This window comes from Aspergillus aculeatinus (genome assembly GCF_003184765.1).
Source record: "Aspergillus aculeatinus CBS 121060 unplaced genomic scaffold BO66scaffold_92, whole genome shotgun sequence".
Classification (NCBI taxonomy): domain Eukaryota; kingdom Fungi; phylum Ascomycota; class Eurotiomycetes; order Eurotiales; family Aspergillaceae; genus Aspergillus; species Aspergillus aculeatinus.
Window position 1 is genome coordinate 15879 of NW_020291561.1, and position 20602 is coordinate 36480.

The following is a 20602-nucleotide window of genomic DNA, read 5'->3' on the forward strand; positions in this document are numbered from 1 at the left end:
TTAATTTATCCACAACCCCAGAGCTCCCAATCCCCAATCCCCAATCCCAATCCCCAATCAATGATAAGGTTCAGTCAATCATACCCCCACCCCGACGCCTCCATAATCCCGGCCGGCTTCCACTCCTGCCCCGGATACGCTGTGCTAAACATCACGATCTCGGCCTCGGCCTCGGCCTCGGTCTCGTCGTCATCGTGCTTCCCGGCCCTCTCGCTCGGGGGTTCGGTCGGCTTCGCCACCTCCGTCGAGGGGCTGGGTGGTTCGGGATGTTGTTGCCCCTGCGACCCCCTCACCGGCATCAGCGACTCACTCGACCCCGGTAGCGCCGGGAGATCAACTTTCGTGCACGGCGGAGGTGGCGGGAGCGGGGACGGGGTCCTGCCACCACCACCACCACCACCACCACCACCACCCCCGATGGTGTCCGTGCTCGTGCTCGTGTCCGTGGTAGATCCCCCTCGGCGGAGGAGGGGCCGACCCGGGCCTGGGCTTGGGCTTGGACTGTGGGGATGGGGCTGGGGCTGGGGGCCGGGAGTGAGGAGGGGTATCGTCGTAGTTCGCCAAGTGGTTACCCCTCTCCCTTGCCCTTGCCCTTGCCCTTGTCCTGGCCCTTGCCCTTGTCCTGGTCCATGTCCTGGTCCATGTCCCGGTCCCACTACCGGGGATAATCTCTTCGATTTCGGCGATATCGAATCTGCTTCCTGTTCGGGTGCGGGCGCGGGCGCGGATTTAGAGCGCTGCTGCTGCTGCTGCTGCTGCTGCAATGATGGGCGCGGCGGAACGAGGATGCTGTTCTTGCCGATGCTGCGGAGGACTTCCCCTGTTATGCGGGCGGACCATGTTTCTGGGGATTCGGGGTGGAAGCCGGTGGTGGTGGGGGGTTTGAGGATGGGGGTTGAGATTGGGGTTGAGGTTTTGTGCTGTTGCTGCTCGACGTGGGCGTCGTCTTCGCCGCCAGGGATGATCAGTTTCCAGGGCAGTTCTTGGTCGCCGGAGCGGCTGGTGCGTGGGCGTGTGCGGAAGGTGCCTGGGTTGTGGGCGGGGTCGGTGAGGTCCATGGGCTGGTTTCTTTGTGGATGGGGATGAGGGGGGGTGTTGTGGTGAGGTCTTGGTTTTGGTTATAATTCGGTTATGGTCTGAGGTGGGGTTGGGGGGTGGGTGGAGTAGGGGAGGTGGAGGTGGAGGGAGGGTTTGGCGTGAATCTGCGGTCGGGATAGAGGTAAGTGATTGCTGCGGCTGACTTTGTTCTGGTGCATAAGGCACGGATATGGACATGGATATGGCTGGGTCGGAGGTGGAGTGGGAGTGCGCCCGGCGGGAAGAGAATCCGGGGTAAGGAAATCCGGGGTAGGCCGAGGGCCGGAGGTGGATCAGGCTGCACCTGTTCAGCGTGAATATCGGTCGAGACTGCTGCGGATGTTGATGGATGAGAACTTGGAAGCTAGTGTGGTCGAGGTGTGGAAGTTATGATGGTGTTCTTGATATGTCTTTGGCGGTGGTGGGGTGGATGCCATGGGGGCGAGCAAACTATATCGAATGGTTCTGGGTTGATGCACGCTTGCTAGATATTGTATCGTTTACTCAATGGTGAGTCGAGTGTTTCGGTGCTTTAGGAGTAGAGGGGTATGAAGTACTCACTACAGATCATTTTAAGCGATTGAAGTGATTTATATATAGACTAGGCTATGATGTGGATTGATTAGTGCTGTTTACGTGCACTTGACCGTTGGATGAACCGTACAGCTGATGGTCTGTTCTACATGCGTGCTATGGGATATATTGCCAAGATGCGAGTCTTATGACATGAACCAGCATCATTGGTCTAGTGGTAGAATTCATCGTTGCCATCGATGAGGCCCGTGTTCGATTCACGGATGATGCAATGCTTACCTTTTTGCTTCCCTTTCCCATTTCTACACCCGTGGTAAACTACTACTTCCACGGACATCCCAGCAACACAACCTTACATTACATATTGTTTTTGCATGTCAATTCCAGATTGATAGCTAAACCTAGCATAGTCTGCCAACCCTACGATTTCGACACCACGCAAATCGCAATCCCCGCCAACACCAACGCCATCCCCAGCCACGTCTCCCGAGCGATCACCTTCCGCTCGACGTACCACTCGCCCAGCACCGTAAATAGGAACGCGCTCGAATTGGCCAACGGCACCGTGAGGGAGAGTTCTATGCACCGAAAAACGGAGTCAGTGAGTATTTGCAATCCCCAAATCCCTCATTCGTTTTCTAGGGCGGAACATACCATGCTTCCCCACCAACAGAAAGAACCAAATACTCCCTGTCAGGTTCACCACCAACGGCACCGAGTACGCCGGCGTCCGGAGGAGGTTGACCACCGTCCAGAACACCGAGACGATTTTCGTCCGTAGCCAGGATTTTTGTGGTTGCGCATGATGCACTGAAGACTGCTGACGCATCCAGACGGGTTGTTGGGATGGCGGGGGTGGGGGGAGGTCGGTTTCGCTGGCGCTGTCGTTGTCGTGGCTATTGTTGCTGCTGTCGGGTGAAGGACGGTTGTGTTCGGAGGTAGAGATTGGGTTCAGGGGCACGGTTTCGTCGTCGCTCTCGTGGTCGCTATTGCCGTAGGTGTTTGAGGAGGTAGAAATAGCAGTAGCAGGGTCGTGCTCGCCTTGCGACAGCCCGGTTCGCGCCTCCTGGCGCGCGTTGAAGTCGGCGGCGGCGCGGCGGATGAAGGGGGTGGTGAAGCCCCAGGCGACGCCGACGAGGAGGAAGGAGAGGATGTAGTTGAGGACCGGGGGTTGATCGGCCGGGGTATCGGCTGCTGGGAGCGGGGTTTCCATTTTGGATGGAGTCTGGGAGGTTGGTGTTGAATTGGGTGGTCAAGAGTTGGGAGATTTAGGGGGAGAGAGAGGTGGATGGATTGATTGATTGCGATAAGATAACAAGCGGAGGGCTGCTTGCGGAGATGTCGGAGAACTATCAATGGTTCACATACGCTAGACACCTCATTTCCAAACTTTTCCTTCTATCATTGGCTACCTAGCTTGGATTCCTACTTTCCAATTTGCTATGGTTATAACCGAGATCATCTGCTCCAAAAAGCGGCTTTTGCCACGAAAAGGCTCTCTTGCAGTTAGGTAACTTGTAGTACAGTAAGACATCCGTAGATGGCAGGGGCGACTGAGCGGTTGCGGGCAAATGAAGGCACGCCGAAGTCCACACATGAGCTCTCTTCTCTGTCATCTGTCATCTGTCATCTGTCCTCCACTTCCCAATGACGAAACCAGATTGTCTTCCTATGCAATGACTTGCGACATCCCTGTGGTGCCTTCTGGTCAGAACCGAGAGAGATTCCTGAGTGACACGGATGACAAGACTAGCCAATGGCTACTTGAGTGGACAGGCAGAGGTAACAAGGGTAACAGCACCGTCGAGAGATCGCTGTCTCGCCAGAAGAGCTTTTTGTTTCGGATCTGTCACGATTGGCGCTACAAAGCTGACATCTCCACTTGGTGGCTCTTAGAGCGGACTATGATCCCTGACCCCAGCCTGGTTACGTCGAAACCATGATAGCTCCTCAACCAAAGCTCGCTAATTGCTGCAAGACGCCATTTGAGGTCGACCGGCGCACAGATGACCAGACGCACTGCTCCGCATCGCAAATAATGATCGCTTGCCGACATGCATATAAACCCAGGCTAGCCCCCGGCACGCCTTCGAAAACAATGAAACCGTGGTCCACTCACAATGGTTCCATCTGCTACGATCGAAAATCTGGGAATACTCCTTATAGTCTATTATGGTGGTTGGATACTCTATGCCAGGTGGCTCCATCCCTTGGCCAGATTCCCCGGACCTCCTCTGGCCTCGATTTCGCGACTATGGGTCGTCCTGCATGTTGCCCGTGGCAAGGCAGTGATTGAGCAAAAAGAGCTGCATCGCAGATACGGTATGCTAGCAGAGCACTACAGTCGATTGCCCGTACGATGATTCTCACATTCTCCAGGGCCTATTGTTCGTATAGCACCAAACGAGCTCATCATGAATGACGCGCGATCCTTGAAGGCTATATACGGTGCTAATTCGGGGTCTCGAAAAGTGAGCATACGGCTTTATCTGGCTCATCCTTCCAAAATATCTGATAACAGAACCCGTCTGACTACCTAGACCGACTTCTACTTGGCTTTCCGTCCGCCTTCGGGTAAGTCTCAGGTGGCACAGTCGATTGCATGACGCTGACGCCCTTCTAGCACGATATCCAGACCATTTCTCAGCAACCGACGAACAGTTGCATGCCCGCAGGCGACGAATCGTGAATCATGCCTACTCAATGTCGAATGTGCTCCAGGCAGAGAAGTACGTAGATAAGTGCACCGATGTTCTGCTCGAGCGCTTCGCGGAGCTCGCCCGACAAGGTGCGACGGTCGATTTCTTCCGGTGGGTTCGAATGTAAGTTCTCAAGCTAGAATCACGCAGCCTCAAGCTCAATCTGTACGGCAGGTATGCATACGATGCAGTCGGGGAGTTTTACTTTGGTCGAATGTTCGGGTTCCTCCAGAACGGACACGACCACCTGGGCTACATAGCAGCCACCGACGTCCTGATTCCAGTCATGGCAATCGCTGGTGTCATGCCTTCGTATATACGTTCAATCTTCATGTTCGTTGGGCTCATGTTTGGCCGGATACGAAAAGCCTTCGGGGCGCTTGGCCACCTCACAAAAGCAGCCGATATGGTGGTACAAGCCCGCATAAGTGAAGCGACGAAGGCAAAAGAACGTTCCGGTCATTCAGACATTCTCACGCGGATCTTCGATATCTATTACGACAAAGGCAAGTCCCTTGATTTTGAGGTGACGGACGTGAAAATGGAGGCTTGGGCTGCATTGTATGTCGCCGTCGAACCCAGTGCGCATTAATCACTAATGAATGCGCAGCTTTGGTGGAAGCGACACTACGGCTATTACAATGGCGGCTACTATGTTCCACATCGTAAAAGATCGGCGGATCTATCAGACATTGCTCGAGGAGATCGATACGGCGACTGCCAAGGGAGAACTGGGGGCTTCGCATATTGCCTACAACGAGGCCGTGAAACTACCGTTCCTTAGCGCATGTCTCAAAGAGGGCATGCGAGTCCATCCAACCATAGCGTTGACCTTGCCCCGTCAAACAGCCAACGAAGAACGAATGGTATCTGGCTACAGGATTCCCGGCGGCACACGGATTGGTGCGAATGCGCCTATTGTGCAATCGGACCCATCTGTTTTTGGGGAGGATGCAGACGAGTTCTGTCCCGAGCGTTGGATGCGTCCGGGAGCTGATCGCCTGGGACAGTATATTCTGCATGTGAGGAACTCTGCTAAGCGATGAAAACTTGGAGTATGTGTACTAATTCTGGTGCAGTTTGGTGCAGGGTCTAGAACTTGTTTGGGAAAACATGTAAGCTCGCTTTACACTAATGTTTTCTACTGCGACGACGTCGGTACTAATGCATCTTGAAGATGGCGATGTGCGAGTTGTACAAAGTCATACCACAGATCCTCCGGACCTTCCATCTAGAGCTCGATTCGCCATCCGGCCCCTGCCTCGAAACCCAAGAATATTGGTTCAACAAGCCCACTGCTGTCCAGCTGAAGGTGCAGCGGCGAGAGATTCGACGACCAGATTAGATACTGTTGATAAACACCGTATGGCTACCATCGTAACCAAGAAAGCCAACCAACATGCTTGAGCAAAGATCCACTTCATGATTTCTGCGGGGTGCTGCCATCCCATGTAAACTTCTGGATATGTTCGACTTTAACGTCGTTGATCTCGAAGATCCTAACCCAAGGTCGATAAACCGGGACAATCGGAAGCTTAGGACGTCCCTCCCCACAGATCGAGTCCAGATCGATGCCAAAACACTCTTGATATGCACTGTTCAACTCGGGCGACCATTTCTTCTGTGCGCTCCGTCAGCAAAGCCCACCCACCGCAACTTTCTGGTGTACCTACCTGAGCCCGACAGAGCCTACCAAAGCTTCTGAGGAAGGACCTCGACTCCGCCCACGAGCGAAGCCTCGACCCGCCATTCCCCAAAACCTGATCGAACCGATGGCCCTGCGCGCGCCACGCCGTGTAGACGCGGAACCCCTCGCGGCCCACCGCCACGACAAACGTGTGCGCGAACGAGGTATAGTCCAGATCGCGGTTCTTGATCTCCCCACGATCGAGCATCTCCACGTCCACCAGATCGACCCCCAGCACCGTCACCGTGGCGACCTTGCCATCGATCGCGGCCTTCTTGGCCTGCGCGAACCGCCGCGACAGGTCCGCCGACCCCGTCTTCCAGATCTCCGCCATCGACGGCAGCCCCCCCATCTCCTGCGACTGCCACTTCAGCGCCGCCAGCGTCGCCCCCCGCTCCGCCGGGCTCGCCAGCACCAGCACCAGCGTCGCCGCCACGTAGCTGAGATGCCAGATCGACGGGCGCGGGCGCGGGCGCGCGGGTTTCAGGCCTCGGTGCGGTGGGTAGGCCGACGCGCGCGGGCGCAGGTCGACCGCCGTCTCGCCGCGCAGCACGGCCACCCGCAGCGCGGTGATTCGGTGCGAGGCGGCTTGGATGCCCTGCGCGAAGAAGGTGTGGAGTTCCGAGTCCAGGACTTCGAGTGCGGTGGTCGGGTTGGGGTTTCGTGCGGTGAGCGCGGCGCGCGTCGCTTCGGCGGGGGGCTTGGGTGTGGCTGTCTTGGTGGGGTCGTTGTCGTTGTCGTTGTTGTTCTGTTTGGTGGGTTTGGGGAGTGGGTGTTTCGGCTTGGACTGTTTGGGGCCATGTGTGGAGCTGTGGATGTCGGGCTTTAGACTCGATACAGTAGGTAAAATGTTGTGTTGTGGTGTGGTGTGGTGTGGTGTGGTGTTTGCCTTACCTCGATCCTGTAGCCTTGCCTCCATCGCGTTTCTCTTTGGGGTCGGGGTGGGGGTGGGGCATGGTGATCGAGCGAAAACTAGTCTGCACGACCGGCTTCTGAGACACTGGATACCGTTGCCAGCGAGTGTAGTTGACAAGAAGAAAGTGAAGCAGCTATGTAGGCGAGGGACGAGGTGGTGTTGTTGGTGTTGTTGTGAGAGGGAGGTTGGTGGGAAAGGAACAAAGAAGTCTCACCAGAGAAGAAGGGGGATATGGATATGTTATGAACAGACGTCGCAGACGTGTTATGTGCGGTGCAGTGAATATTCTCGGTGTAGCTTACACTGTTGAAGTGAAGCTTGATCACGATCCTGGCTCTGGTGATGACACCTGAGGAATGGTTTGTGGGCAGGTGGCTGGGTGGGTGGATATCTCATCTCCCAGAGGTGTTGGTGTTGATCTGAGTCCCTCCCTACTGTGAATGGATTCTCTATCTGAAGAGCGGGATGATGGGATGTTCTTTGTGGCTCTATTCTGTCTGTGCTTGTACGCAATGAGGGGTCTTGAGATCTGAGTTTTCTGGTCCTTTTCTGGGCTTTTCAGTGGGTATGGGAGGAGGGTTCGCCAAAGGGTCTTCTGGATATACTTGTGTTCGTCGGCGATGGCTCGACACATTGAAACAATGTATGCAGAGTACCTCTATTCTCTACAAGGCTATAACCTGAAGGAGTCTACGCGATGTTAGCGGATGAGGATATGAGGATGAAGAGAGATAGCCAAGTCAATACAGTTTGAGGCATGCGAAGATCACAACTACGCTGCGCTTCAGCCTGGAGAGCCCGACTATCTAAATTGCACATTCCTTTCCATGGCTCATATTGCCTTATCTCCCTTAAGTGTCGGGGTAGTATACAGTGCTGAGCGAGAAAATTGCAGGAGAGAGTATACCAAATGCTCTGCGAATACCCAACGCAGGTATCATAGCTCCCTCCGGTTAGCTCACAAACAACAAGCATAGAACATCCTCCTGCTCTTCAGGCACTAACTACAGCACCTCATAACAACTCGCTGCGGAAATGGAAGATCAAGACACTGGCAGCACTGTACGCGATCGCAATGATATTCTCGAACGCGGCGGCGCCCTCCAAGTTGGTGTACTCGGGTGGCAGCCGAAGCAGCTTCTGAGCCCCCGCGAGGATCCATTCATTGTCCTCCAGGGTCAACTTCGGTTGAGGGTCTTCTAAGCTGGTCAGGAGCTCGACTCCCGTGTGTACTAACGTGTGAAGATCCTTTTTCGCAGTGACACTACTGGACGCAGTGGATTTGTTCAGGTCAACCGCGAGCACGCACGTCTTGTTCGTAACATCCCACAATCTCGCGTCGGGGCCGCTCCGCGAGACCAAGAACTTTTCGTCCTCGGTGAAACACAAGGCAGCAAGATTGACTGGTGGTTCTTCGGCCGGATCATCTTCCTCATTCGCGAGATTGATGCAATATTGTAATTTGGGATCAGGGAGTAGACTCTGTAGAACCTCCCAAAGTTCGAACTCGCGCATCGCGTCACGAGTGTGTCCCAGATCACCCAGACATCTGCCTGTAAGGGTATCCCAGACGTATAGCTGTAAATCAACGGACAAGACTGCTAGCAAGCGCCCATGCGGCGAGAAGCGAACGTCACGAAGATTTCTCGTTCGAATGACGGTAGGGGGATCCATAACCTCGCCCGCCTTGAGATCCCAGAGTCTGACCGATACGCGGGCACAAGTAGCTAGCATACTTCCATCTGGAGAGAGGGCCACCCCAGCACATTCTGCCACGCCCATGTTTGTAGTCTGGCAGCAGCGACCAGTCTCGATGTCCCAGAGTTGGATCTGGCCATACGACACCGATGTGAGGAATCTCCCATCCTTCGATATGTCGAGTGCTTGACCGTCTGATGACAAGCCATATTTCGGCGCACTTTGGACTTTCAGAATCCGGAGAAGGTCACCTGTTGTCGGCTGCCAGAGTTGGAGTATGCCATCATCTGAGATTACTGCCAAGATATTGCCATCGCTGGAGAGAGCAGGTTTGAACAACGCTGACTGGTGCCGACTTTGTATTACCTGTAAACACTGGGCCTTGTAGGTGTCCCACACATAGATAGCTCCAACAACGGTTGTTGAGGCCAGGACTGAACCGTCTTTCGATGCCACGGCATGTATGATCTCACTTGCGTGGCCAGTAAGCCGTCGGATGCAGCAGCCGGAAAGCACGTCCCAAACTTGTATCGTACGTGAGTCAACCATCAGTGCCAGCAACTCTCCAACTTCCGACAGAGCAACTGCCCCAAACATACCGTTTTCAGCGGGGATGCTCGATTCCTGCAAGCATTCCCCAGTCCAAGGATCTCGTTGTTGGATGTGATGGTCACGATTTGTTCCGCCACCTGACACTACCACTAATCTCTCTTCCTCTCCCAAGAACCCAACAAACACCGCTAGGTCTGGCAAGTCAAAGGCCTGCAGAAGCTCCCCCGTCACGGGGTCCCATACTTCCACTATCTTGCTCGCTCCTCTAATTACGGCCGATGCTAAGACCTTTCCGCAAGGGGGAAAAGCCAAAGCGCGACTTGACCATACACGACCGCTCAGGCTCTGCAGTAAAGGGCTCCAGTTGGAAGAAATCGATGGCATTCGATGCGTCCAGTGCAATGCTTCCTTCTCGAAGAGAAGTCGAACTGTGCTCTGTGCTGGCGCAAATACAAGCCCACTCAAGTATATTTGTAAGGGATATGGTTCGATTGTAGATCGGCTAGATAACGTAAATCGCTTCGCGTCACGGATATATGCATCGACACTGGGGTTCTTGGTATCACTTAGCTCCGCTTGTCAGAATGTGAGGCAGCAACACTTACAACCGTCATGGATTCCAGGGAGGCGATGGCACGAACTCCATCGGAAAGTCTCCTCATCCAAATAAGAGCCTCTAGCTAATGTAAAAGATGTTTTCGGAGGAAGAGATCAATGGAGTCGTTCTTATGTATTTTGGCACCGCTCTGCTGTAGGTGGTGGACCCAGTAAAGGCATGCATAGCGCACGCCAGCTGGTAACCACTGCTCCAGTTGGCCCCGGCTAACATCGGTCACAGCAACAGCAGGGTTATCCAAGGCGAAGATCCCCTGTCCAGGTGGGGAACACGTCCATGATTGAGACATGATGTTCACCCAGCACCCAGCCAAGGTGAGATGCGTCTGCCTCTTGTCCACATGAAATGCTTGCTCGGTACATCTCACTTCATCCAATATAAATTCACGCAACGTAGGATGGTGAAGTCGAGGGGGCAGATGATCGTCTTCAGGAAGATCCACAATCGCGCTCAAGTGCCTGAGGTTAAGATGAATATCAAGGTTACTGATAGTTTTGTACTCTGGGCGTCTGACACCAGATGACCGGGGTTCGGATTGGTACAAGGCGCCTAGTCCAACTACCGGAAGTGGAGAAACGAGCACAGCCATTGTTCCCAAGATAAGTCGAACGATGCTGTAGATGAACACTTTTTCTTCAGTCGTGTGTCGCTCTGAGACAGTACTCCGAAGGACGGTGAGATAAATCTTGTCTAGCTCCGACTTTGGGTCGTCAATGGAAATGCTATCGTTGAGGAGGTGACTCAGTCGCTGGCGGGAGAAACGGCTGTCTGAACCGACAAATTTGCATGCAGTGGCGGCCCATATGAAGAGACCACCGGATTTCTGAGTCAGGAGCTCAACTGTGTCTGATCCAGGCCAGTCTTTACCTTGGTGATGTTTTTTCGCAATGATTTTGAACCTGTGGGCAAGGAAAACGCTTATGTCATGGCTCACGATCTCCGCGTCTATACTGTGGAGCTTGAAGCACCGTCGCTTTTCTTGCGGTATGTCGTCAAACCTGGTCTCAATCCTCGTTTCAGGCCGGCTGGTTAGGAATATACGCAATTTCCCAGACTCTAGCATTCGTGTTTGAGCCAGAAGACGGAGGATCGTGGCGATTCCACCCGAAGTTTCGCATTCGTCCAAGGCATCAATAACCAAGACATAGGGTAGTCGACCTGGTTCTAGTTTGATCTTAGAGAATGGTTCGAGAACCAGACGACGCCATTGATCCTCAAGAGAATAGTTGGAAATGTCTTTTCTTTGGCGAACAGAGTTTTTGATTTCATCACGCAGAGAAGGATCAGCGTCCGCCAACTGCCGCGCAATTGTAGTCACAAAGCTCGTCGTGCGCTTGATGTCACTATGGAGGACGGAGAAAAAGAAGCTGGCCCCAAGTCGATTCTGGCCATCATACTTACGAGCTACCGTGCGGGCTATCGTCGACTTTCCTGTGCCAGCCAAGCCACTCATCCAAAAGATGCAGGGAGCTTCGCGATCATTGGCCCAATGGTCAATGCCCTCAAGGATCTGCACGCGTGTGTTTTCGAGGCAGTAGGGGGACTCTTCACTATCAGCAATTGAGCTGAAGCGCGCGTCCTTCACGCAGGGCAAGTGTGAATCATCAAGCAACTGGGTTGCATCCCCTGTGATTAATTTAGCCGGGGTAGTGATGGTATTGGTCGGGCAACTTGCCATAGAAGTTGACATTTTCGGCCGTGCCGACGAATTGTCGGGAATCATTGGCAGCATATGCTGAGATGGAGCATCTTGAAGAATCTTGGTCTCCTTGGCTCGAAAGACTCGACAGTTTCCTAGTCCTTCGATCGGGGGTCATGGTGGTGTGGATTTGGTGGATGCTGAAATGCTGGCTGAAATGCTGGAGACAGAACGAGTCGACACCATCAGCAGCTTTCGTGAAAGCAAACGATGGGGATTATCTGTCTGATGGGAGCGCTAGTCTGGGCGAATCCGGTTCGCTGAAAGGCTGAATCTTAGCTAGTGTAGCGGTAGACTTGGTAGTAGGTAGTACGCACCGAGCGACGATTGGTTGTGTTTGAGGCTTAGCTGTGTGAGGTCAAGATAGTTCGAATAAGCAAAGCAGCTAGCTGCTTATTATGCCCCCAAGCCCCTCCCTATTTTTTGACCGATCAACCCCGGCGCTAGACAACACCCGTTAACACCAGCAACACCCATCACCCCAACATGGCTGATCCCATTGGCCTCACCGCCAGCATCATAGCGATCGCGGGTCTGGCGTACTCAAGTTGCAGGACTCTGAGCAGCACGATCAGGAATATACGCGATGCGCCAGATATCCTCAGCGACCTCCACGGGGATCTCGACACGGTCCAAAATCTGCTTCGGTCGTTACAGAGCGCTTTCGAGGGCCTGAATGAGAACGACCTGTCTGCCGGACAAAGGAGATGTTTTGAAGATCTCGAACCTTACATGCGTCGATGCGAGGCGACCTATAATGCTTTCGCAAAGACGCTGTCCCGGCTGACATCTCACTCTGATGAAGACAGACTCAGCTGGCGGGACCGAGGTCGCTTGCATCTGGAGAGACGGGATATTGCAAGTCTGAAGAATGGACTGCAGAAGGACATAGAAACTCTTGATATTGCTATCAACATGGCAACACTGTGAGTTCAATCCACGCTGACCGATGCTTGGTGCTGATGAGGCGTCTCCAACCGCCAGTCGAAGTACCCGGCAAAATCAGGATGCGCTGCGGACTCTGGAAAGAAGAATTGTCACATCGATGAGCGAGTTCACCGGTGAGATACAAGGCCTGCAGATGGCAATACAATCCTTGCCGTCTTCCTCTGAGAGCTCCAGCATCACACGGGCGGATGTTGATCAGGTGGTAAGTCTGTTAGAACGGCAAATCGACCTGATACAACAGAGCTTGAGGGTATGCGACAGCGGGCTGAGGGAGACCTCGAGAAGTACTGGAACGACGGTGGCGAATGCCAGAGTGCTTGATAAAGCCCGTCAGCTCATTGGAAACATTGGGAGTGATGTTCGACTTGGGCCTCACACAGTACCGGTGAATGTCAGTCATGCGGAGGCTAGGGACAATGCATATCAAGGGGTGGGAAACATCTCTGATGCGGCGTTGGAGGCGTTCTTGAGATAGCGAAGCCTGAGCGAACTTCGTTGTGCTCAAAGGAGATAATGAGAAGTGAGTATCAAGCATATCGTGGATAAGCAAGAGTGGCACCAGCTGCGGCCTAAGGTTGTGCATCAGCGGTGCTGTAGTAGCGTTTGCTGTGGTGTTGTGGACAGAGTGTAAGCTGGACCGTGGTTGATTTGCAGTCGAAGAATAGCATATCATGGTTTGCTCAAGCGATCAACGATGTATTGAGAGATTGAGGACAATTAGGGAATGTTCGGAGGTGGAGGTTTCAAAGGAGAGAACATGTATACTCAGAACAGTTTGAAGTCACCTGATCCCCGGCTCTTTCCGTTTAAGGTTCCAACTCAACCAACTACTCAATTAAAGCCACGCATTGTTCATCAACACTCTTCAACGAAAACAGCCATTTGATTCGACTTTGGTTTTCATCAGTGTACCATGAAGTTGAAGAGACAGAAGAAACCCCAAGATCAACCGCAACATCAGGTATAAGATTGAAGCGAGTTTGTGCACTTACAATCGAGCAACACCTGTCAAATAAAGACGGAGACCGCTGCACTTCACGTCCACCTCCAGTTCAAACAAAGATTCACGCTTGACCTTGTCAAGCAATACATCATCAATCCGGATGTTTCCACCTCCGGAGTCACCGAGATCCGAGTCCGTGTATGCACGGCAGACTCGCATGGATACCCCGGATCGAGTCCAGGACCGTCGACGTAAGTCCACTGCCAGAACTGACTGTCGTACAGATTAGGCATACACGATCCATCCAATGCGACTGCAGAAAAGATCGAATTGTCGTCATCACCTCCAGTCCGGTTGGCAGACCCATGTCACAATCATCTGCAGATTAACTAACCCTGCCGACAGTGGTGTAACCTCTTCGAACCATGACACACTGCCTCCAATGGTGTTTCATCTCATAACAGCTATTCCTTTCCCTGGCACGGGTGCATATTCTTGCTGTCTCGTTTGCACTGTGGCCAGGGGCACTGCCATCAGAGGGCCCTACCCGGCGAATATACCGACATGACCAGTTGGCTGGACCAAGTCCCAATCGCGTGCATAAGAAGGGTTAGGCAACAGAAACATGGCACGCAGTGCGGTTGTATAAATACGTGCCCGTTCCCCAGGGCTGGCTGACTGACCGAGTCGCCCTCAAAACCCATTCTCTACTCAGCGACAGGATTACCTCTCGTCCCCCAAACGCTGACTGTCTATACTCACTCGACCGATCCGAAATCTCCGCAGCGATGAAGCCTCTTACCACCATCGCTCTCTTCTTTTCCTGCTTCGGCCTGTTGGCAGCTGCCCCAACAGATCTCGCCCATTTCATCGACGCAGCCACCCACTTCCCCTTCGTCGACATCCCAGACCACTTCCCCGCCATGTGCTCCGGCACTGGCTCTGGGTATTGCAACCTGGGAATTGCGAGCTACATCCCCTCGTCCGGGACCAAGATCCGCCAGGCGTTTGTTTACGATCGATACTGCCGCGGACTCGGGGCGCGGCCTTTCGACACCGACACGGGCAAATGGTCCGTCTACTCGCTGCTTCCCTACACAGTGGAGCTGTCGATCACCGGCGGGGGCAGGATCCCGGACGGATCATTCATGTATGCGGGGCGGAAGACGGATCTGGGCAAGAAGATGTACTGCCGAGCGTGTTCAGGGCTCGGGGATTGGGAGTGCTGTCAAGTTGCTTTCGACTGTCATTAGGGGAGATTTGGGGTGGGTCAAGCTTAAAAGAGAGTTAGGAGTGAGGAAGCTTGCCCTCAGCACGGAGTCGGTGCCTGAGCCGTGTCGATTGGCGAGAGTTGATGACTGGAGTTGTGTTGTTTGCTTCGCGTGTGTTTGATGATTTATATCCCCTGTCTGCTAGCAATAAGATTTGTTGTGATTGAAGGTGTTAGACATCAGCAGAAGTAGTCACAGTCAGCATTTCAGCACAAGAAGATGTAGAAGCATATGTGTACGTATATTGGTTGGTGGCTTCCTTAGGGAAGTAGTGAGATCCGAGGCCACGTAACCCCAGATCTGTCACAGAAGATATAGTGATTGTCGCGCTAAGGGGAACAACATACTGGACACCGAAACTCAAGGCCGATGTTTGCAGCGTTTACAACATTTATCTCCGGCCAGTAAGCTGCAGCCATGCAATCTACTTGAGTTACAGTGGGCCAATTACCATTGAGTCAAGACAAGGCTAATCGAAGGACGGTGGTTTGCATCCTTTGTCAGCCCCGGAATTAACCCCGACATCCGAATGTATACAAGATGCCGGATGTTTAGCCTGATCTCCAGGCCTGTAGAGCGATGTATAAAAGTAGCCTGTAGCCTCAACAACTCCAAAATAACAACCGCACCCATTTTTCAAGACACTTGAACCCCCCCCCCCAACATCTGAGAAACAACAACAACAACCATGTCCCAAGACCCCCGCCTCAAACCATTCCACCATCTCCAAACCCCCTACAAAACCTTCCACGATAACACCACCAACACCCCCCAAGAAATCCAAACAGACATCCTCATCCCAAAGACCATTCCCAACCCCAAGCCCCTCCCCATAATAGTCTACTTCCACGGGGGAGGCCTAGTATGCTCCCCAGCCCCCAGCCCCCTTCTCACTCAAGCAAACTAACCAAAGAAAAAAAAAAGATATGCGGCTCCTCCCTCCACCCCGACTGGTTCCCAACCTACCTCCTCGAGCTCGCCCAAACCACGCCAGCCATCCTCCTCGCCCCGAACTACCGTCTCCTCCCGGAGGCCACCATCCACGAGGTGTTCAGCGACGTCCTCGACTTTTGGGACTGGGTGCACGCCCCCGCGGCCAGCGTTGCCGCGCTGCTCGCCGCGGTCCCTGCCCCCCAGAATGCCTCGGACCGGCTCGCAGTTGACGTCGCCCGCGTCCTCGTGGCGGGCGGTTCCGCCGGCGGGTATCTGGGACTGTGTCTGGCGCTGCGGGTTCCCGAGCAGATCCGCGGGGTGGTCGTGGGGTATCCTGCTTTTTTGGGGGTAGCGTCTTCTGCGGTGGCGTCTGCTGCAGCAGCAGCAGCAGCAGCAGCAGCAGCAGCAGCGGAGGGAGCAGGGTCTTCCTCGGTGAGAGGTGACGATGAGGAGAGGAAGAGCGGACTGAGCAACGGGGATGGGCACGGGGATGGGCACGGGGACGGGGACGGGGTTAGCCCAACTCCCACCACAACCACAACCACAACCACAACCACAACCACACCCTCCCCCTCTTTAACCACCCAAGACCTAAACCAAATGCACCACCTCCTCAACACAGCCCTCGCCCTCGCCGCCCAGAACCGCCGCCCCGTCCGCACCTCCACGACGCCCCCGGACCGCCTCGACCTGATGAACGCGGCGATGCGCACGGGCCGGATGGCCGAGCTGTTCGCGCGCGGCGTCGACCCGGCGGCCCACGACCCGGACCGGACCCTGCGGTATCCGATGGAGAGGCTGGATGAGCCAGCCCCCAGAGTTCCGCGGGGTGGGATTGTGATCTTGCATGGGCGGGAGGATGAGGTCGTGTCTGTGGAGGATAGTGTGCGGTTCGTTGGCAAGGCGAGGAAGGTTTTGGGGGCGGGGAAGGTGGTGGTTGTGGTGCGGGAGGGGGGGCATGGGTTTGATACACCTGTAAAGCTTGGGGAGGGGTGGTTGGGGGAGAGTTTGAGGGGGGTTGTTGGGGGGTGGTTAGAAATTGGGAGATTGAGTATATAGCACTATAGAAATGCAGGTGTGTATACAGGGTCCTTTCCGGAAGCATGTTTACAAAATAAGACCTACTCCCATGCAACTTGCATTGAGTCCACTACAGAAAACACTAATATCGTCTCAAAACTCTCCCAATTCAATATGGTCCGACAGACACAGACCTATCTAACCAACAAAACAATCCAAACATGATATATCCAACAACACCCGCCCCAAAGCACCAAAAAGAGATCCCAGCCATAATTCATATCATATAATTCATCAATAACTTGTAACAAGTCAATAATAACAGTGCAGCAGTGAACGTGTCTCATATCCCGAAAACATTACCACCTCTAGGCCAAGCCACCCCCTAAAAAACACATTCACCACCCACTGGAAAACCCAGCCAAAAAAACTTAATAAGTATCCCCCGTCGACTCATCCAGATCCTGGATGCGGTTGACCCCGCCCATGGGGGTGCCCGCCGCCAACATCATCTCGCGCTCGCGCCCGGAGGTACTGAAGCGCTTCTCCTTGAGGACGGGCTCCTCGCCCAGGTTCTGGTGGCCGGTGCGGACGGTGGTGTTGCCCTCCGGGTCGGTGTGCGAGGCGAAGGCCGCGCGGTGGCCGGATTCGTGGGTTTGGGGGGGCTGTTGGTTCTGGTCGTTTGACGAGGAGGACGAGGAGGAGTACGAGGACGAGGATTCGAAGTAGGAGGTTTGGGAGGAGTTGTACGACATCTTGGTGGTTGGTGGGTTGCGTCGCTTGGCGATGATAGTCTAGGGGAATCGGCTGTGTTCGCGATGTGTGGTTTAGGTTTGCGAGGTTCTTGTGAGGTTCGCGAGGGTTTGCACGGAAAGGTAATTTGCAAATACAAGAATTCAAGGCTTGCTTGCTAGAATCGATTTAAAGTATGGTGATATAGTGATAGTAGATTGCCTGGGGTAAGGCTGCGTTTGTGGGGAGATTCTTATACTGCGGCTCCGTGTGGCAACGATGCAACGATGATGTCATGGCGAGATAATTCCAGGGCGGGCCTCCCCATCTTCCCCCAAGAAATATGAAGTCAGCCCCGACACTTACCAATCCTTTCCCAATTTTTGAGAGTCAAGGGGGAACCGGGAATAGCGTCATGCTTAGATGAGCCGGTTCATGTGTCAGGCCTGGCATCGCCCTTGATTGGTCGCCCATGACGATCCAGGGTAGCGGCCATTGCGAAGGCTGCATCATTCGTACTGAACTTACTGCAAGTATCGACCATTGTATCCACTTGCGATAGACTTAACGCGTAATTGGGTGGAAGATTCACCCATTGTGGCTGTATAGCACGCGTGGTATACATGGCAAGGGAGATTGTGACTGTCAGTTGCTGGACATCCGAGACTAATGCCGCCCATCAGATCGGCATGCAGCCACTCCATCGACCACTAGCTTGGACTTGGGCCCGCAAAATAGATTAATCCTCATGTACACTACCGGTGCTACCTACCCGAGTAGATTTGAACATAAGTGATGCCTCGAGGGCAAGTAGACTAAGTCGATCCACTAAGCGGACATTTTGTCCTATCCATCCTCAACCAATAAAGACAGATCCTAGTATGACTGTCGTCATCCGACTTATTTTCATCTTGTTAATCCTAATCCTCGAAACTAGCTCCTGTTCGTGTTCGAATCACCTGAACCACCAGTGACCGATTTACACAGAGTATCCCGAAGCACGAGACTTATAATCCCACATCATATCATCCAGATCTCGACCGGACGCAGAAACCATCGCCTTTCCCCTTTCGTCCACTGAAGCCGTATACAAGGCATACGCGGGATCATTGAGGGCGAGCTTCACGATCCGAGTGGCAGCCGGATGGTGCCTCCTCACTCGGGCAATAAACCTGCTCGTATTTCCCTCGTACAGCAGCTCCGCGGCCCCCAGCAGCCCGACGGGCTCCTCCCATAGCACCGACCGGTGACGCTGGTGATAATAATACAAAATGATGTTGCATACCACAATAAAGGACAATATCACAATGATGTAGTACGCCGTCTTGGGGACCACAAATAGCCGCGTGTCTGGGGTAGAGACGGTTCCCTGGATTGAGGGCGGCTCATCGCGGTCCACCACCGAGCGAGGGAACCCCAGCCCTTCATTCGCTACAGCGTATACGGCTTCGAAAACTCGTTCCATAGATAACAATATTTGGTCCCTGTTAGCGTACGGGTCCAAGGTGTTTGCTTCTAGGACGTGCCTATTGATGAGATAGGAGAACCCGTCCACGGATAAAGCACCAGTGGGATCTCTGAATGATATGCTAGTCAGGTTCTGTTCGAATCGTTCCCAAGTAGCCGGCCGAAACTCAACAGACTGGCTGGGATGGTCTTGGAAGTGAATTACCGAGCTGTTGTATTTGTCTGAAAATCGGGTGACAAGATCACCGTGTGTCTTCCGGTATATAGGGGTGCATGACACGGCACTATAGTCTGCGATTTTGAATGGGGAATTCAGGTTTCGGATCCCTGATATGATGGTAATGCGGCTATAGCCAGCATTCGCAGTGCACGCTCTCGCTGACAAGCTCCGGATGTAGTAATAGGTTGAGCTGTCCAATGTCATGGAGTATGTGACATTGCAGCCGGCATCATCAATTCCGACTGTCAGAGTTCCGCTTTCGTCGTTGTATGGGATATAGTCTAGGGTAGAGTTCTCTTCCGTGTAAATAGCGCAGTCAAGATGGCCGGACACAGCTAGGTTGTAGGTAGTGATATCACTCGGCACCTGAAAGCTGTCGAACCCATATGGCCGGAAGGCATAGTGCAGATCTGTCCATGCAGATGGTGGCGCCTTAAAAATAAGCATGGCAAATACCTCGTCGACAATCTCATTCCAATTCAACGAGTCATCAAGTTCCAAGTCGTCCCATAGTTGTGGAGTTTTGAGGGTGTTAGTGGAATTCTTGATGACTGGTGTTGCAGTGAGCAGATGCGCAGAAAGAGGGATCACGGTTATGTTCGAGACAAGGTAGAGAAGCATGATGACTCCCAGAATGTAGTGCTTGTTCCGGATGGCCAAGTACCACGACCAAAGGAAGGGTTTACTGCTGTAATCGAGCAGTAACGACTTCTTCAGTGTGTTGCCCTTGCGTAACTCGACATACGGCTGTTGCTTGGACGCTGCATCTACCACCGAGGCCCAGAGGTCTCGGGACAGCGTGAAAAAGCCATTGGGCAAGCTAGTCCACAGATATGCTGCACTCCAAAGGTTCTGCAGTATCCCGCCGGGCCCCTTGTCTCGGCCCAGTAGATGTTGAACGGATAGTAGGCCATTACGGCTTTCTGATATGGCGAGGAGGATCGATAACGTCAGAACGGTTGTGATTTCAAGAACAAGAAGAGATGATATGTAGGCCGATCTCAAAGGGTAAGGCTTCCAGTTCCGTTGCTTAGAGCCTGGGGGTGGGGGATAGTCGCAATCATGGTTGGTGGTTGTTGTAGCACTTGGGAGCATCCGACTGTACTCCTCAATGAGCTCTACGGGGCTCAAATCGGCAGGAAAACCCAGAGACATAATTCAACTATAGGACACATTGTGTCCTTGAGAAGATTGTAGAGTGCAAGTGAATAGACGTAGCCGAAAGGCATCTCCTTGACTTTCTGAGCGAATGCTGCGAGTTTATGTGAGATGGTGACGAACAATGAATCCTGGTTAGAACGGATACATCGTATTTCCCGGAGGTTTGTCTTTCGGATTTTGACCTGACCGAGTTTCCGTGTGGACACATAGTATGGAGCACAAAGGAAAAAAGACAAGCTTTACCAGTCTCCAAACCCAGTTTCGGTCCACATTGACCAGCTTTGTGGATGATAAGCTTTATTAGGGTGGTGGCCGCATGCTGCCTGGGTCTCACCACAATCACTCGGAAGCCGTACGAGATACAGGAGCAATTAAGGTTTGAATGAGATGAGATCTCTCAAAAGGAATAATGTTGGAGACCTCATGATG

The 20602-nt window shown here is 53.4% G+C and overlaps 11 protein-coding genes and 1 non-coding gene across 12 annotated transcripts; 5 read left to right on the forward strand and 7 right to left on the reverse strand.

Moving 5' to 3' along the window:
- Positions 1-74: 74 nt before the first annotated feature.
- BO66DRAFT_433009 (uncharacterized protein) lies at positions 75-1058 on the reverse strand (the record flags this gene model as incomplete). The annotated part of the gene is made up of 1 exon (XM_025650673.1): positions 75-1058. One exon carries the CDS (start codon positions 1056-1058, stop codon positions 75-77), a length of 984 nt encoding a protein of 327 aa, XP_025497802.1.
- Positions 1059-1811: 753 nt separating this feature from the next.
- Positions 1812-1882, forward strand: BO66DRAFT_t321. The gene has a single exon. It is a non-coding gene; the product is annotated as a tRNA-Gly (tRNA).
- A 142-nt stretch (positions 1883-2024) lies between these two features.
- On the reverse strand, positions 2025-2858 carry BO66DRAFT_386434 (uncharacterized protein). Its single transcript, XM_025646182.1, has 2 exons — positions 2266-2858; positions 2025-2189 (listed from the first exon to the last, which is right to left on the reverse strand). Exons 1-2 carry the CDS (start codon positions 2822-2824, stop codon positions 2032-2034), a joined length of 717 nt encoding a protein of 238 aa, XP_025497803.1. The 5' UTR covers positions 2825-2858; the 3' UTR covers positions 2025-2031.
- Positions 2859-3731: 873 nt separating this feature from the next.
- On the forward strand, positions 3732-5655 carry BO66DRAFT_476154 (cytochrome P450; the record flags this gene model as incomplete). The annotated part of the gene is made up of 8 exons (XM_025653300.1): positions 3732-3933; positions 3991-4082; positions 4152-4185; positions 4235-4433; positions 4485-4871; positions 4921-5332; positions 5390-5425; positions 5488-5655. 8 exons carry the CDS (start codon positions 3732-3734, stop codon positions 5653-5655), a joined length of 1530 nt encoding a protein of 509 aa, XP_025497804.1.
- BO66DRAFT_476155 (uncharacterized protein) lies at positions 5457-6953 on the reverse strand (the record flags this gene model as incomplete). The annotated part of the gene is made up of 3 exons (XM_025653301.1): positions 5457-5931; positions 5984-6806; positions 6892-6953. 3 exons carry the CDS (start codon positions 6951-6953, stop codon positions 5731-5733), a joined length of 1086 nt encoding a protein of 361 aa, XP_025497805.1. The 3' UTR covers positions 5457-5730.
- A 1448-nt stretch (positions 6954-8401) lies between these two features.
- On the reverse strand, positions 8402-9724 carry BO66DRAFT_281634 (WD40 repeat domain-containing protein; the record flags this gene model as incomplete). The annotated part of the gene is made up of 2 exons (XM_025643069.1): positions 8402-9227; positions 9348-9724. Coding segments are annotated over 2 exons (1203 nt in total), but the record flags the coding sequence as incomplete, so codon positions are not given.
- A 53-nt stretch (positions 9725-9777) lies between these two features.
- Positions 9778-11925, reverse strand: BO66DRAFT_465757 (uncharacterized protein). The gene is made up of 4 exons (XM_025652506.1): positions 11796-11925; positions 11455-11738; positions 10342-11405; positions 9778-10278 (listed from the first exon to the last, which is right to left on the reverse strand). The coding sequence occupies exons 2-4, from the start codon at positions 11594-11596 to the stop codon at positions 9844-9846; spliced, it is 1641 nt and encodes a 546-aa protein (XP_025497807.1). The 5' UTR covers positions 11597-11738; positions 11796-11925; the 3' UTR covers positions 9778-9843.
- Positions 11919-12574, forward strand: BO66DRAFT_396536 (uncharacterized protein). Its single transcript, XM_025648495.1, has one exon. It carries the CDS (start codon positions 11965-11967, stop codon positions 12406-12408), a length of 444 nt encoding a protein of 147 aa, XP_025497808.1. The 5' UTR covers positions 11919-11964; the 3' UTR covers positions 12409-12574.
- Positions 12575-14292: 1718 nt separating this feature from the next.
- BO66DRAFT_337374 (uncharacterized protein) lies at positions 14293-14622 on the forward strand (the record flags this gene model as incomplete). The annotated part of the gene is made up of 1 exon (XM_025644328.1): positions 14293-14622. The coding sequence occupies one exon, from the start codon at positions 14293-14295 to the stop codon at positions 14620-14622; it is 330 nt and encodes a 109-aa protein (XP_025497809.1).
- Positions 14623-15328: 706 nt separating this feature from the next.
- BO66DRAFT_465763 (uncharacterized protein) lies at positions 15329-16632 on the forward strand (the record flags this gene model as incomplete). Its single annotated transcript, XM_025652507.1, has 3 exons — positions 15329-15502; positions 15565-16005; positions 16216-16632. 3 exons carry the CDS (start codon positions 15329-15331, stop codon positions 16630-16632), a joined length of 1032 nt encoding a protein of 343 aa, XP_025497810.1.
- Positions 16633-16824: 192 nt separating this feature from the next.
- BO66DRAFT_396538 (uncharacterized protein) lies at positions 16825-17479 on the reverse strand. The gene has a single exon (XM_025648496.1). The coding sequence runs from the start codon at positions 17346-17348 to the stop codon at positions 17025-17027; it is 324 nt and encodes a 107-aa protein (XP_025497811.1). The 5' UTR covers positions 17349-17479; the 3' UTR covers positions 16825-17024.
- Positions 17480-18304: 825 nt separating this feature from the next.
- On the reverse strand, positions 18305-20107 carry BO66DRAFT_386449 (DUF3433 domain-containing protein; the record flags this gene model as incomplete). Its single annotated transcript, XM_025646183.1, has 1 exon — positions 18305-20107. One exon carries the CDS (start codon positions 20105-20107, stop codon positions 18305-18307), a length of 1803 nt encoding a protein of 600 aa, XP_025497812.1.
- Positions 20108-20602: the final 495 nt, after the last annotated feature.

Excerpts from the sequence above, each read along its gene's own strand:
- BO66DRAFT_386434 (XM_025646182.1), bottom strand. The coding sequence starts at position 2,824 with ATGGAAACCCCGCTCCCAGCAGCCGATACCCCGGCCGATCAACCCCCG. Across the intron at positions 2,190-2,265 it reads TCTGTTGGTGGGGAAGCATG|AACTCTCCCTCACGGTGCCG; the intron begins GTATGTTCCGCC and ends TTCGGTGCATAG.
- BO66DRAFT_465757 (XM_025652506.1), bottom strand. The coding sequence starts at position 11,596 with ATGACCCCCGATCGAAGGACTAGGAAACTGTCGAGTCTTTCGAGCCAA. Across the intron at positions 11,406-11,454 it reads CGAAAATGTCAACTTCTATG|GGGATGCAACCCAGTTGCTT; the intron begins GCAAGTTGCCCG and ends AATTAATCACAG. Across the intron at positions 10,279-10,341 it reads TGCTCGTTTCTCCACTTCCG|TACAAAACTATCAGTAACCT; the intron begins GTAGTTGGACTA and ends AGACGCCCAGAG.
- BO66DRAFT_396536 (XM_025648495.1), top strand. The coding sequence starts at position 11,965 with ATGGCTGATCCCATTGGCCTCACCGCCAGCATCATAGCGATCGCGGGT.
- BO66DRAFT_396538 (XM_025648496.1), bottom strand. The coding sequence starts at position 17,348 with ATGTCGTACAACTCCTCCCAAACCTCCTACTTCGAATCCTCGTCCTCG.